Source organism: Poecilia formosa, unplaced genomic scaffold, assembly GCF_000485575.1.
Source record: "Poecilia formosa unplaced genomic scaffold, Poecilia_formosa-5.1.2 Scaffold176, whole genome shotgun sequence".
In the NCBI taxonomy this organism is placed as follows: Eukaryota; Metazoa; Chordata; class Actinopteri; order Cyprinodontiformes; family Poeciliidae; genus Poecilia; species Poecilia formosa.
In genome coordinates, this window is record NW_006800115.1 from 199,737 (window position 1) to 213,825 (window position 14,089).

A 14,089-nucleotide genomic window follows, 5' to 3' on the forward strand; every position below is an offset into this window, starting at 1 on the left:
GCAAAATAGCCATTCTTACTGCGAGCTTAAAACAACATTTTCTTAAATGACTAAAGTATACAAATTACTTACACCAGCGTTACATGAAACAAAGAGACAGTTATTATTTTCACAATTAACAAGCACTTACGAACAAATCTTGTCGGAAACACAACGAATAAAGACAATAGTCAGCTACTCCACGAGCTGTTTGGTGTCGCATTCCACCATCTTGGATCTATGTTTTCTTTTAGCATCACAAAGGCAACATAAGAAAATATCCACCAGGGGGTGCTCTAGTTCAAAAACCTTGCTGGTCCAAATAAACTAAACAAAAGGCAGCACACAAATTATCTTTTAACAGACCATTATAGACTTGCTTACTAGTGATGGGTCAATGTGATAGAGACCAGGGGGTTCCATCCCTAATAAATGATTATTGATATGATTATTCAGTCACGAATGTTTCGGCTGTAAGAGCCCTCTATGAAGTGAATGACGGGAGTCGGTTCCTCATTGAGAGCTCTGAAAAGAGCAGAGATTCCCGTCACTATTTATTACATTTAAGTGTGTGTAGGATATTTACTTACTTACCACCCCTTGCAAACAGATATAGACATGTAGTTACCAGAAGACACTGCTGAATAAGTTATTTTGTGTCAGTTTGACTGGTTGCTGATTTCATTGTGACTCATCACTGCAGAGGTAGCCCAGATCGCATCTATTATGGAGGGAGAGGAGAGACTCTGAAGACACAAGGTTCAATGTCTGAAACTCATTCAGTGTTTTTGATCGGTACATCAAAATAGTGCCTTGAAAAATATATACATGCCTCTTGAACTTATAACCACAAACTTCAATGTATTTTACTGGGACTTTCAGACATTCATAAAATAGTGGACAATTGTGAAAAATTAATCATGTTTTTCAAACTCTGAAAAATTCAGCATGCCCCTCTGAATACATTGCAGGATCACCTTTTGTTGCAGTTTCAGCAGCAGGTCTCTTGGAGTACGTCTCTACCAGCTTTGCACATCTAGAGACTGAAACTTTTGCCATTCTGTGTTAGTTTTTTCACATACATGTGGGTTTGCTATGTGTTTGTAAAATGACAGAATGAAGAAGAGTTCAACACATCTGAATACTTACGCAAGACACTGTCTTGAAATGTTTTCTGCCACTCCAATCATTACAATCTTTGTGACAAGCAACTGTGGCCTTAAATTAATAGGAGATATTGCTTTAAATGGCTGAAATATGTTGACCACTGCATGAACCCATGTGTCTCCTTCTGTGTCTGACTCATTCAGTTTCAGAGCCGAACCTGAAGGTTCGATCTAGACTCAAGCAGAAAGTGGCAGAGAGGCGCAGCTCTCCATTATTGCGCAGGAAGGATGGAACTGTCATCAGCACCTTCAAGAAAAGGGCTGTTGAGATATCAGGTGAACAAAGATTTCATCATTTCTACAGGAGAGTAAATGGAAAAATCAGTCAAGCATGATCAGCAACATTTAAGCTTTTCTCTGTGTCTCTGTCCCAGTCTCCTCCGTCTGTAACAGTGCTCCAGGCTCAGGTCCCAGCAGCCCCAACAGTTCCAATACGGCCATCGCCAACGGCAACACGGGATCAGTCCCCAACATACAGACTGAGGTGCAGAATCACAGCTTAACATGCACAAGCTTCATTTAAAGAAGTTCTTTTTCATGACTTTTTTTGTCTGTCTGTCTTATCATGAACTGTTTTCACACAGCTCAAAGCTTTACTCCCTCAGAGTGTTTCATTAAAAATTAAAGCACTGGACCAGTTTTAATAAATAATGTTTTTTCAATTAATTTGAATTATTTGGTTACTGTATTTACTAATGACATTAATTATGAAGAACAATTTATGTTCCACTTAATTATAAAATATAATTAATAATATTTTGTGTCATACTATTCATGTCATAATATTATCTGAAAATGTTAATAAAAATGTAATATTTTTATTAACAATTTTAGTGTGTAAAATTCAATTTTCTTTTTATAAAACACAGTAGTTAAAAAACATAAATTAAATGATCACATTCATACTTGATTCAACTTATGAATGAGTTTGATGGCCAGACAGTTGCTGGTTACAGATGGGTTTATCACGACGGGACAGATTGACTTCACTCTTAGTTTCTGACTCAACAAGTGTGATGGCAACAAAGACACAATTAATCAAATGATTTCATTGGGTTTTTTTAGTCATTTTGAGTGTTTCTGATGAACATCTTTGAATTTTGGGATTCATTTTAGCTGTCAGTGATTGCTACTTGAACCAGGTGGGCTGACTTAGAATATCTTTATTGGAGATATTGATACTAACACTTAGTATCAATATTGTTAGACAAATGTGAAATGCCTAATTTCAGTTTTGAGGATGAAAGTACAAAGTGACTCTGATATGACCGTCTGTTAAAAACATCTTGTATGAAACATTTCCAGAAATATGCTTACATAGAGTCAGTTTCCTAAGTACCTTTTAGTTAAAACAAAACATACCATTTGGAATGTAAAATTGTAGCTAACAATTGAGATGGCTGAGAGTTAGCAACTACAACTTATGTGATGATGCAAACAATGCATGCACAAGATTCCCCCTTGTGTAAATACTTCAGTAAAATGGCCTGCCGGTGGATTATGTAGTGTTAAAGTAGAAATTGGTTTGATAGATCTTCTCAACAGTGACTAAGATTATCTTTAGACACAAGAAAACTGAACATCATGACAGAGGTAGGATTTAGATCCTCAGTCAGTGAGTTGCTGGTTATAAGCACAACATATAACATTTTATTTTTTGCCAAGCTTCATGATGTCAAGTGCTATTTTTTGAGGATAAAAACAATACATTTATATCTTTAAAGACTAATGGATCTACTGTATATTTTGTTACTGACACATTGGAAAAGAGGAAACAATGAGATTTTCATTTAGCATTGAATTTTCTAACCAGCTGGCTTCTGTGTTTATCTTACAGCTGAGATCTCTCCATCAGACACTGGGGGCTGATGGGACATTGAGTCCTCTTAGTCTCTACACCTCACCCTCCCTGCCCAATATCTCCCTAGGCCTCCCTGCCAACACACACATCACAGTAAGTCCGTGGTAGACATGTTCATCTTTGCAATTTATGTTTGTGGATGTCCTGCAGAGAACAAACCAGATTTGTTTCACTGAGTGAACAGATTAGTGTTAGTTTTACCTGTGAGACTCTTGACCTGGCTATCTGACAGCAACTTTTCCCACTTGATTTATTTTCCTAATCTTTGGAATAATTTGTTATTTTTCCCTTAACTGCTTCTCAATGTGACATCACAAATAATGTACACTGATTACAAAAACTGCATAAAAATGTCTCTTCTTTCCAGCCACCCCAGAAACTGTCCACCCAGCAGGAAGCAGAGCGTCAGGCCATCCAGTCCCTACGAGGAGGAGGAGCTCTAACTGGGAAGTTTCTCTCCACTTCCTCCCTACCAGCAGGTAACGTTCACACACAATTTAACCAGGTGATCAGCATCATACCATTGAACCTTTTCTATTTTCCCCCCTTTTATGAAAAAAAATATTTGTCTATTTCTTCTGCTTCCTACAAATATATGAAAAGGACACATGGATTTTTTTTTTTACTTAAAACAATCTGAAAAGTGTAATCAAAATTTTTATTCAACCACTGATAAATAATATCCACAACAACCAACTGCATTCAAAAGTTATCTGAGTAGTGACTGGAGTCCAGTCCAGTTCTTTAAAGCAGGGTTAGGTTATAAAACAATATTCCAAGTTGAATTGAATTCTGTTTAATTTGTCATCTGCACATAGAGTGAGTATGGCACAGAGAAGGGACCAAACCTGCCATGGCATGACTATTACCTCATGTGAAACTATCGAGTCATATGAGGTCAACATCATTCAAAGGTGGAGTAAAAAACTTATTGTAATTGTATAGGTGCTGCATAACTCCAGAGAGAAAATAACTGGCCAAAAACAATTTCAGCCTGTAGATTTGGAGACATGCAGTACCCCTAATGCCTTACTGCTGTAATTGCAGCAAAAGATTGTTGAGTCAGGGCAGCTGATTACACATGCACACATAACTATTGAGATTTTTATTTGTAAACAACCCCTAAAAACCATTTATCATTTTCATGTTGCAGTTGACAGCAGAAAGTCCTGATTTTAAATCTGGGCCTGGAGTCTTTCTGTAGGAGTTTGCAAGTCCTCCCATGCAGACCTCCATGGTAGGAATACCATGGTTGAGAAACACGGATGTTAGGTTAATTGGTCTCTCTAAGGGGGCCTTTACACGACAACGATCCAACAAAAACGGAAGTTTTTGTTGGATCGTTTACATGAAAACGTTCTAATTACGATCTTTGTTTACACAGTAACGGCACACATCGAAAACGTGTAATGCTCTCGCTGCGCCTAGTTGGTGTTAGGTTCTTTGAAACTGAGTGCGCATGTGTTTAAAAAAAAGTTCTACTTGAAGGCATGTGGATTAACGTTTCCCCATCAGGTACCGTGCTCCCATAGATTGGGAGAAAACACGCATTGTGTGCGTCTGATTAGGGCGCATGCAGTTGGAAAAAGTGGAATAACTTTGCTGCAACACCTTGTTTGAGCTTTCACAGTGTCCGTAGCGGGCCCCGGACTGGAAGCTGTTTATTGTTTTTACCTTGGAATGGCCAACAGTCTGTTATTCCTATATGAATTTGATAAAATAGGAGCTTCCACACTTCCCATATCCGTGTCCTCTGTCACCTTTTCCAGCAGTTAAAGCAGTTTAATCCGTTGCTAACAAGTCGTAACCTGTTTTTCCGAGCCGCCTTCAAACGCAACATTAACGCTGAGACGCTCGCGCTGGGTTTACACCTGTGAGGCAGAAAAGGAGACCTGCTGCTGCTGTGCAGGTGTGTGTTAGAATCATGGCAGCAAACCAGCAAAACGTAAATAACTGCACAGTTTTTTCCCCAAACTAACCGACTGAGTTGAGTAAAGCTGTTGGATGCAGGTAATGTTAGCTAAAAGATGACTAGCTAATATCAATACAGCACGTTAAGCTTGTTAACAAGTAGCCTGTATGCTATTGATGTTGTCTATGTTCAGCTACGTAGACTCATTTTGCCCCCCCCCAAAAAAAATAAGTCGATGCCCCCCCTGTTAAACTCGTCTGGAGCCGGGGCTGGTCCGTAGTTCTCTAGATAAGAGGCTGAACAAGCAGCCTTTAATTTCGCCACCTGGGCGGTGGAGCGGTGAAGAGATGCTGAGGGAACCGTATCTGATGGGGAAACGGTAACACCAGTATTGTGAGTAGTTTCTTCTTCTTCAGTGGATTGTAGGAAGCAGCTATGTTTTGCGTCATACTATGCATGAGCTGGGGATTCTCTGGAAGAAAAGATCCGTTTTCTCGGTTTACACAACAACGGAAAACGGTACGTTTCAGAAACATCGCACTCTGGAATCCGTTTTCAATCTGTGCCGTTGTCAGAGAAAACATTCGGTGGTTTCGTGTAAATGCGCACTACAAACGCAACAAAACTCTTCCGTTTTCCCCCGAAATCGTTGTCGTGTAAACGGGGCCTAAATTGTAATTATGAGTTTGGTGTGCATCACTATTTGTCTCTGTGTTGGCCTGTGATGGAATACTGACATGTCTACGGTGTAGTTCTTCCACCCCCCGACCTGCTCCAATAAATGGCTATGCACGTTGGATAGATGGATGTATCGTTTTCCTTCTACGTTTAGCCTATAACACACAGTCTGAGTAAACTAAGTTGGTAGTTGTAATGTGACAAAATGTGAAAAAGTCTCACGGGTATAAATAGTTTTAAAAGCAGCTTCATGTAAAGTGTCAGAAGAATTGCTGTGGTTCCTGTGCAGGTGCGGCACATGATGTGGAGACTCCGCCCCCCGGCTCTCATTCAGCCCACTCCTCCTTGTTACAACACGTCCTGTTGCTTGAGCAGGCCCGACAGCAGACTGCTATGCTGGGTAATACAAACACCAAACTAGTCAGACATTTGCCAAGCAGAATACAATTCTTACTATGTTTGTCCTGTGACCATCCACCCACTCAGTGCCCATGTACAATCAGTCACCGCTGGTTACTGCAGAGAGAGGTGTAGCCACTGGAATGCGGCCCGTCAACAAGCTGCCCCGCCACCGACCGTTGGCTCGCACACAGAGCGCCCCTTTACCCCAGTCACCCCAGGCGCTGCAGCAGCTGGTGGTCCAACAGCAGCACCAGCACTTCCTGGAGAAACACTATAAGGTAGACCACTTCACACACCTCAAGCATGACCTGTTATAGGTCTGCACAGTAACATAACATGTGGTTGGTAGATGCTATCGAAGGGGGGAGACCTCCCTAGACCACCACCCACTCACCCTGAGGAGACGGAGGAGGAGCTAACAGAGACCAATGACATGCAGGAGGATGAAGGCTCGGCTCCTAACAGGTGCAGTGAAAGCTTTTAGAAACCCAAGCTTAAATTTCTTAAGTTCCTAGTTGTTGCTTTTTAAGTGTAAGAATTTTCCATGTTTTCTTTGGCATGTAGCCTGCAGAAAGAGGGATCAGATGACAGCAGCCACTCATCTGAGCGACTGGCCAGCCACCTGAAGGGGGAGGAGGAACCCAGGGTCATCCAGGTCAAAGGCGAGAGCACGGAGAGTGAGCTAGATGAAGATGAAGAGGATGATGATGTCATTCAGCTAAGGGAGAGCGAGGAAGAGGAAAGGGGCAGCTACATACAGGTTGGTGTGAAAATGTCACTGAACACACACATTCATTCCAAAGTCCTTGACATAATTTTATGGCAGTCTGGAATATTCTGGAGAAGTCTGAAATTGGCTTAGAATTTTTACAGGTGAAGCTAAAAATGAAATAACACAAAACATATTTCGATTAGTGTGGACTGAACTTTCCATCCATCCATCCATATTCCTTTTTTCCTTCCTTCTTACTTTCTTTTTCTTATTGGCTTGGGCTTGTCTGTAAGTGATGAAGTGATGTAGGGAAGTGAGACTAAACCCTCACCTTTCAAATATTTCTGTGTCTCGCTGTGATGTATAAGCAAAGAGACACAACCAGTAATGTTTGCTGAAAGATATCCAGGCATGGGTCAGTTATCTCCATAGAGTTAATTCTTTTCCTTCTTTAAACTGCAATTCATTCCCATGATGGGAATGAATGGGAATGAATTGTGACAGAAGCACAAAGAATGCTTCTATCATTGTGTCCTTGGGCAAGAGACTTCCAAGGGCCCAACATGGGGCTTCTGTCAGACAGTGGCACCTCCAGATTTTTTTTTCCTGTAGGTACTAAGGGGGAGCTAATCATTTTACTGAGGGTGCTATGACGGATATTTTTCCCCTATAGTTATCAACACACACACATTAGTATTGTTATTTTAATCAGACTGATTTGCGTGTATTTGACGCTTAGACGTCAGCATGAAGTTTTGAGCCATTAGCCATACTTCAAGATAATATTACATTGTTTAGGTTAAAACAGCATTTATGACAAAGGGGAAACCCAAGTATTGACCCTTTGCAACTATATCACTTAATCATTCGAAGCGCCATGATGTACATTGGAAGTGAGAATCTGGAGTATTGAACTGAGGCTGAAGTTGTTTTCCCAGGTTGTTTTTGTGTTTATTCATGGCTCCTGTTTGTTCAAGTCAAGCTACTTTGTCTGTGAACGTAGCACACCTGGTTGGGGCTCATAGACAACGGTATTTACAGAAGCCTGAAACAGCTAGCTGAGAAACCGAGCCGTACCTCCTCCCTCCTGACGTGTTGATCAAATTACCGACTTTGCCTGAATTCACACCACATGATTTATGTCGCTGTGTCATAAACAGTATTTCCTCTTAAACTGGAGCAGCCTTAAAAATGTACAGAAGACGCTAATCATTTTTTTCCCATACATGCTAGGCTACCTGACGGCGTGGCATTGTTTCCATGGTTACTGATGGTTAGACACTACCTTCTCCATTATGCAATATTTGATATCTTTCTAATCATACTTACTTATAAAGTATATGAATGTTAATTTTCTTACCTTGCATAAAGTGTTTGCTGTAAATCCGTGCTTAAATCCGAGAGCTGCCAGTCATTATGATTGACTGCTGCTAATCATCGCTGCATCTTTCCTCGTTAAAATAAAATGACAAGCTTGGTTTTGACCCTTGTCTGTTTGTGCAGCTGACCTGCAGCACCTTGTGACCATTTTACTACGAAATCAACTAAATAAAAGCGATATTAGGCTACCACATGTTCGTATTTATACAGGCTTTACAGGAGAGCATAGGTTTTGCCATCCATTGTGGTGGAGAGAGAGTGACATCATGTGCAAAGGGTCATATTGTTATATTTTTTATTTTTATTTTTAATTAACTTGTGTTCATTTAATTGCCTAATTAACCGCTACAGGGCTTGATTTGACTATCAATAAGTGTCCTTATGATAAAAAATGTTATGCTTACTACCTGTTACCTTCGTGCTGACTAACAAATGTTAGTTTGCTATGATAAACTCTGTCAATATTGTGTTGACAGTCAGTTCATAAAGGACGTACACTTTTTGACTAATTGTGACAGCCGATTGGTCAGTTGCTGACAAATACCCTGGAATGATTGGGGGAGGATTGCTCTACATGCACATGGGGGCAGAGACGGCATCATGTCACAGAAGTGATAATACGTATAGACAAAGTTCAAATACTCTTGCGTGATGTTTTATTTTTTAACCCAGTATATAATAATTTGTTTCTATTTTGTGTCTTTTGATGAAAATGCCGCAACAACTACGTATAAGTAATGTTAAATCGGATGAAAAAAACCCAAATCTAATATTTTATGGGGGTGCTATGACGTTTCCAGGGGGAGCTCTAGCACTCCCTAGTTCTAGAGGAGAACTGAAAAAAGTACAAAACCTGAACTCCCTGGCTAAACACAAAGCAGGAGAAAACAGGCAAAGAACCACTACCAACTAGTGATGGACTATCTGAAGCCAGGCTTCCAGGCTTGTACCGAGTGAAAAGGGGGCGTGTCAGGTGAAGCCCTGCTTTGACACTTGTGTCGTCTTGTTGAAAACCACGTGACTGGCAACAAACGAGGCCTCACATTGCATGGGTCATGTGACTGCTTCATTTTGCATGTCAGTTTTCAAAGTAAAAGCGTGATGAGCCTTGCTGCTTCATGGCATGGGTTATTGTATTTGATCGCACATCAGAGTATTTGTCTTCAGCAGTGGCTGACATAAAAGGAACCTTGACCAACATAGTTCATGTTTATTAATAATTTTGATGATGGCACTCATCAAAATACAATGTTTGTTAATGGTTTTCTCAATTGTTGATTATGGTGTATCTTATGACTTTATATTTGTGAGTTTTTATTATGTAAAGCACTTTGAAACTGCATTGTTGCTGAAATGTGCTACACAAATAAACTTGATTGAAATGAAACCAGCAAGAAGAAAAAAATCTGACATCTAGGAATACTTCCCTTAAACAAAAATAATTAACCCCTTCAACTCCAAAATTCTCACCTTCTTGAAATTTCCACTATTTCTTTGTTCTGCAAAGATATATCAGTCTTGCACAGCAGAAACACACTTAAAGTTGTTGGAAGAGTCAAATTTTGATGAGTTAAAATATAAAGGACTGGATCAGAGAGCCAATAGAAATCCAAGAACAAGAGAATTTTTGAAGAATTTTAGTTTTTCAGGAGGCAAATCAAAACTCAAAGAATACTGTCTGCCCCAACAAGCTCTGCACTTTGAATACATTAAAACAAATGTCTATTGACAAATCAGTCGATGACAAAAGAAAACAGCCACTGACAGTCGCCATATACCAGGATTGGCTACAAATGATTTTAATAACTATAAAAGATTAGTTAAATAGGATTTAATTGACTCTCCTGTTGCTAAATATGAGTTTGACAAAAACTTTGTGACAATATTGCATTTACAATTTTTTTAAGTATGTCTATTAGAGTAAAAAGGCTGCCACAGTTTCAACAGCAGATGTCACTAGTGAGAAATGAATGAACCACCGAGTAATGAACCTTTGCGCAAAGCAATGAGCTGGGAAGCTTCATTCACGAGGCTTCATTTGGCATCACTACTACCAGCTTCCACTGTGAATAGAAACACACTACTTTAATTAAACACTTGATTCTTCACAATATGCTCACAGCAAGATCATTCAAGTCCCCACAAACAGTCAGCAGACAGACAAGATCACTTCAGATCAAGGCCCAGGGAAAAAGGGATCTGATCTCTGGCATGAAGCTCTTTATGGGGTGGCTGACGAGCTCCAACACATTTCACCTGTGGCAGCCAGGTAGAACTGAAACACAAAGAGAGAGCTCTCTCATGAAGAGAGCCCCTAGAGGTCGGTGACCGTAACATCCACTTCTATATAATTCCATCTGAATATACAGATGGAATTACATCTGTATACAGATATAACAGTGAAAGAACACCAAACTTGAACTTTTTTAGCAAGATACTGTATGTTGCTGAAATCCATACACACCATCTCCATGCAGAACTACGGTGGAGTCAGCATTATGCTGTGGGGATTATCTGTCTTTAGCATGAACAGGGGACCTGATCAGAATTATTACAGAACAATCGTCTAAGAAAAACAGTTACAAGCTGCAACAGTTTTAAGACGGTGAGTGGATGTTCAGTTTCTAGCAGAACAAGAAAATGTAACAGTGTAATGGTTTTGGTCAAATGATATTCATGTTCTAGACTGGCCATTGGTTCATTGCACAGATCTAAGTGGCAGCACTTGAAAAGTGTTGATTGCAGATGAAATCCATCCAATCTGATGAAGATAGAACAATGAGCAAGAAATGTTAGGTTGTTGGATATGAAAAGCTTGTAGAGAGACACACACCAAAAGGTGATTTTACGGGAGTTTACTGACGTCGCTCAGTAAAATCTGTGACTTCTGCAAGGCTCTGTAGGAAACATAGCTGTGGTAAAGAACTCTTTAAAAAATCTTTAGGGTAACACTGACATTGATGAAAGACTATACATTTTCAAACTTGAACCAATGCATTCATTCACGTAAACACGCACATAACACACATACACACACACGTATTGACGCTGCAGTTACATCACTATGTGGTGACTCAACCACTGGACTCACTGCTGTGTGTGTGTCTGTATGTCTTGAAGTGTGTGTGTGTTGAGTGTCCACCCACACATGATGAGTCATCCAATGCGCAGCAGGGAGTGCAGCAACACCTCCCTATATATAGCCACTTCAGAATATATGCGCACATCTGTGTGTGTATGTGTGGATGACTGCAGTGTTCACCGAATCCTTGAAATCTCACACGCGCACACGCAAACGTGCACACAGGGGAATGAAGGGGTTGGTGATGGGTTAAATGGGCTGTAGTGGCAGCAACTTTTCTCAATCAGTTTCAGCGTGTTATACAGCATAGCTTTATGAATGAAGCCAGCTTTGAATTATACTCTTATCTCTTGGTGTGTGTGCATGTGTGTATTTGTGTGTGGTGTTAAGCAACGTGTCTCTTTTTAAGCTCCTATACAACTATGCACACTCCTCCTCCTCTGCAATGAATGGGCTCATTTGTGAATCATCCTGCAGTGAATCAGAACATCTCTCCGTCTCTTTCCCAGCAGTCCTTGCAGCATCTGAGCGTGTTTCCATCCTCGCTGCCCCACAGACCTCTGGGAAGAGCCAAGTCATCCCCTGCAACCGCTGTCAACCCCATCAAACACCTCTTTACCACCGGTCAGATTCCTACTTATTTAATAAAGTATTTTTAGGAATGCACATCTGGTTTCTGACTGGATAAGTGTGGGTTGGTGTCAGTCCAGATTCTGGAAGCCTTTGGGCTTGTTGCCTAGTAACAAGCCCATAGTGCAGGGATACCCAAAGTCGGTCCTCGAGGGCCGGCATCCTGCACGTTTTAGTTCTCTCCCTGCTGATAGTAACAACCTTATCAGCTTGTCATTGTTCCTCTTAGGCCTTCTAACAGCCATCATTTGATCCAGGTGCGCTAAACCAGGGAGAGAACTAAAACATGGAGGATGCTGGCCCTCCAGGACCCACTTTGGGCACCCCTGACCTAAAGCATTCAACAATGAGCTTTATCAAAAAGAAAGTTTTAATCACAGTCTTTAAAGTAGACAGGGTATCTGCCTCACGGAGTAAAACTGGGAGCTGGTTCCATGGGAGAGGAGCCTGATAGCAAAAGGATCTGCTATTCTACTTTTAAAACCTGTGTGAACCAGTAGTAAATCTGCAGAGAGAGAAGTGCTCTGTTAGGAACATGTGGAACAATCAGATCTCTGATATATGATGGAGCTTGGTTATTAAGGGCTTTATATGTGAGAAGGTGAATCTTTAGATATTTATTAATTCATTTATTCTCATTTGTTGCAATTATGCCATACTTGGTGTTGGTCTCTCACCTAAAATCTCAGTAAATGCAATGAAACTTTTCTTTTTGTACAAGCTGTGAAAAATGTTAAAATGGTGTGAATACTTATGCAGGGCACCATAACAATGCTTGAGTTTACCATGCATGATATTGACAGTAGCCCCTTCTCTTTGCCTCTCTGCAGGGTTGGTGTATGACAGCCTGATGCTGAAACATCAATGTGTGTGTGGCAATGCTCACATTCACCCAGAGCATGCTGGGAGAGTCCAAAGCATCTGGTCCAGACTGCAGGAAACAGGCTTACTGAGCCGCTGTGAGGTACACACAGTCACACGCCAACAAGTTTGGAAGCGTAATCTTAGTACTCACAAAGGTTTCTGATTGGTGCATATAGAAGGTTGTTCACTGGATTGCTTTTACCTACATAAGTAAGGATGTTACCAAGCTTCTCTGTCTATCTGTCCACCTGTCTGTGAGCAGAGGATTCGTGGGAGAAAAGCATCTCTAGATGAAATCCAGTCGGTCCATTCAGAGTTCCACACTCTGCTGTATGGAACCAGCCCGCTCAATCGGCACAAACTGGACCACAAGAAGCTTCTGGGTATTGGTCTACCTCAGTCTATGTTCACAGTTTCATACTTATCCTACGCAGTAGTTTGGTGTCTTATCTGCTTTTAATTGTAATATTCTTCATCTCTAAGGACTTTTGTGCCTCCATATTTGTGTCTGATGATTACTGCTGCAACTAACAGTTAGTTATTAGTAAATTAACATAATTGATTGATCATTCTGACCATTAATCAATTAATTGGATAAAAAAATTAGCACATTCTGCTTATTTTTTATTGAACCATTTAACCTTTTTTGATAAAATATTAGAAATACATTAAAATATGCAAAAAACAACAAATAATTCAATTCCTTTTTAAAATAATAAAATAAACATTTTGCTGCCTAAAATGCAACAGCAGCTTATTCAGTCCCAGATAGCACAGAATGATTGAAACAACATTGAATCAACATTGAAAGTGGTCGGTCACTTGTATGTTGAATCAACGTTTTGTTGTTTCAACCATAACTGACATATCAATGTTGATTCAACCATCATCTGAACATGAATCTACATGCAGATTTGGGTTGATTTTATGTTGAATGAAAGCTAAGGATTTATGTACATTTTTAGGTCTGATAGATCTACATCATAACATGCCACTAAAAGTTTCTTCACTGGTGTTAAACACACTATTTTATTGGCAGATGATGGGTAAACTGTGTGCAAAAGGTTACAAATGACGACATGGGTTTGATATAACATTTTATTTAAGAAAAGAGGGACAGATCTTTAAACATATTTGACCCCTTTTTGACTGTCAAAACAACAGTCTGTTGTCCACAGAAGAACAGAGTCCATGAGGTTAAGCTTTGTACTGTATGAAGTAGGGAAACAGTACAAGTTGTGGTACCCCCAGTTTGACTCTGGTTGGCGTCACTTTGATTCCTTGTGATGTCTTCCTCTCGTTCTGGCGCGTAATGAAGCCTCTACTTGACAATTTTGCTGCAGTCCTCAAGAGTCAGCTTTCGGTCAAACTGCAGAGCAACAGCTGAAAAAAATAAAAGTGAGGAAGGTGCCAGTTATAAATA

At 40.2% G+C, this 14,089-nt stretch overlaps 1 protein-coding gene across 4 annotated transcripts in view; it reads left to right on the forward strand.

Moving 5' to 3' along the window:
• hdac5 (histone deacetylase 5) overlaps nt 1-14,089 on the forward strand; it is a 93,048-nt gene that overhangs the window by 54,576 nt on the left and 24,383 nt on the right. For 3 of the 4 annotated variants that reach the window (XM_007565474.2, XM_016678237.1, XM_007565465.2), the window contains 11 exons: nt 1,290-1,421; nt 1,520-1,629; nt 2,983-3,099; nt 3,374-3,485; nt 5,886-5,996; nt 6,083-6,276; nt 6,348-6,463; nt 6,563-6,758; nt 11,682-11,796; nt 12,633-12,766; nt 12,929-13,049. In XM_007565474.2, the coding sequence (XP_007565536.1) occupies nt 1,290-1,421; nt 1,520-1,629; nt 2,983-3,099; nt 3,374-3,485; nt 5,886-5,996; nt 6,083-6,276; nt 6,348-6,463; nt 6,563-6,758; nt 11,682-11,796; nt 12,633-12,766; nt 12,929-13,049 (1,458 nt within the window). The remainder of the gene's footprint in view (nt 1-1,289; nt 1,422-1,519; nt 1,630-2,982; nt 3,100-3,373; nt 3,486-5,885; nt 5,997-6,082; nt 6,277-6,347; nt 6,464-6,562; nt 6,759-11,681; nt 11,797-12,632; nt 12,767-12,928; nt 13,050-14,089) is intronic. The other variant, XM_007565466.2, reaches the window with a different exon arrangement.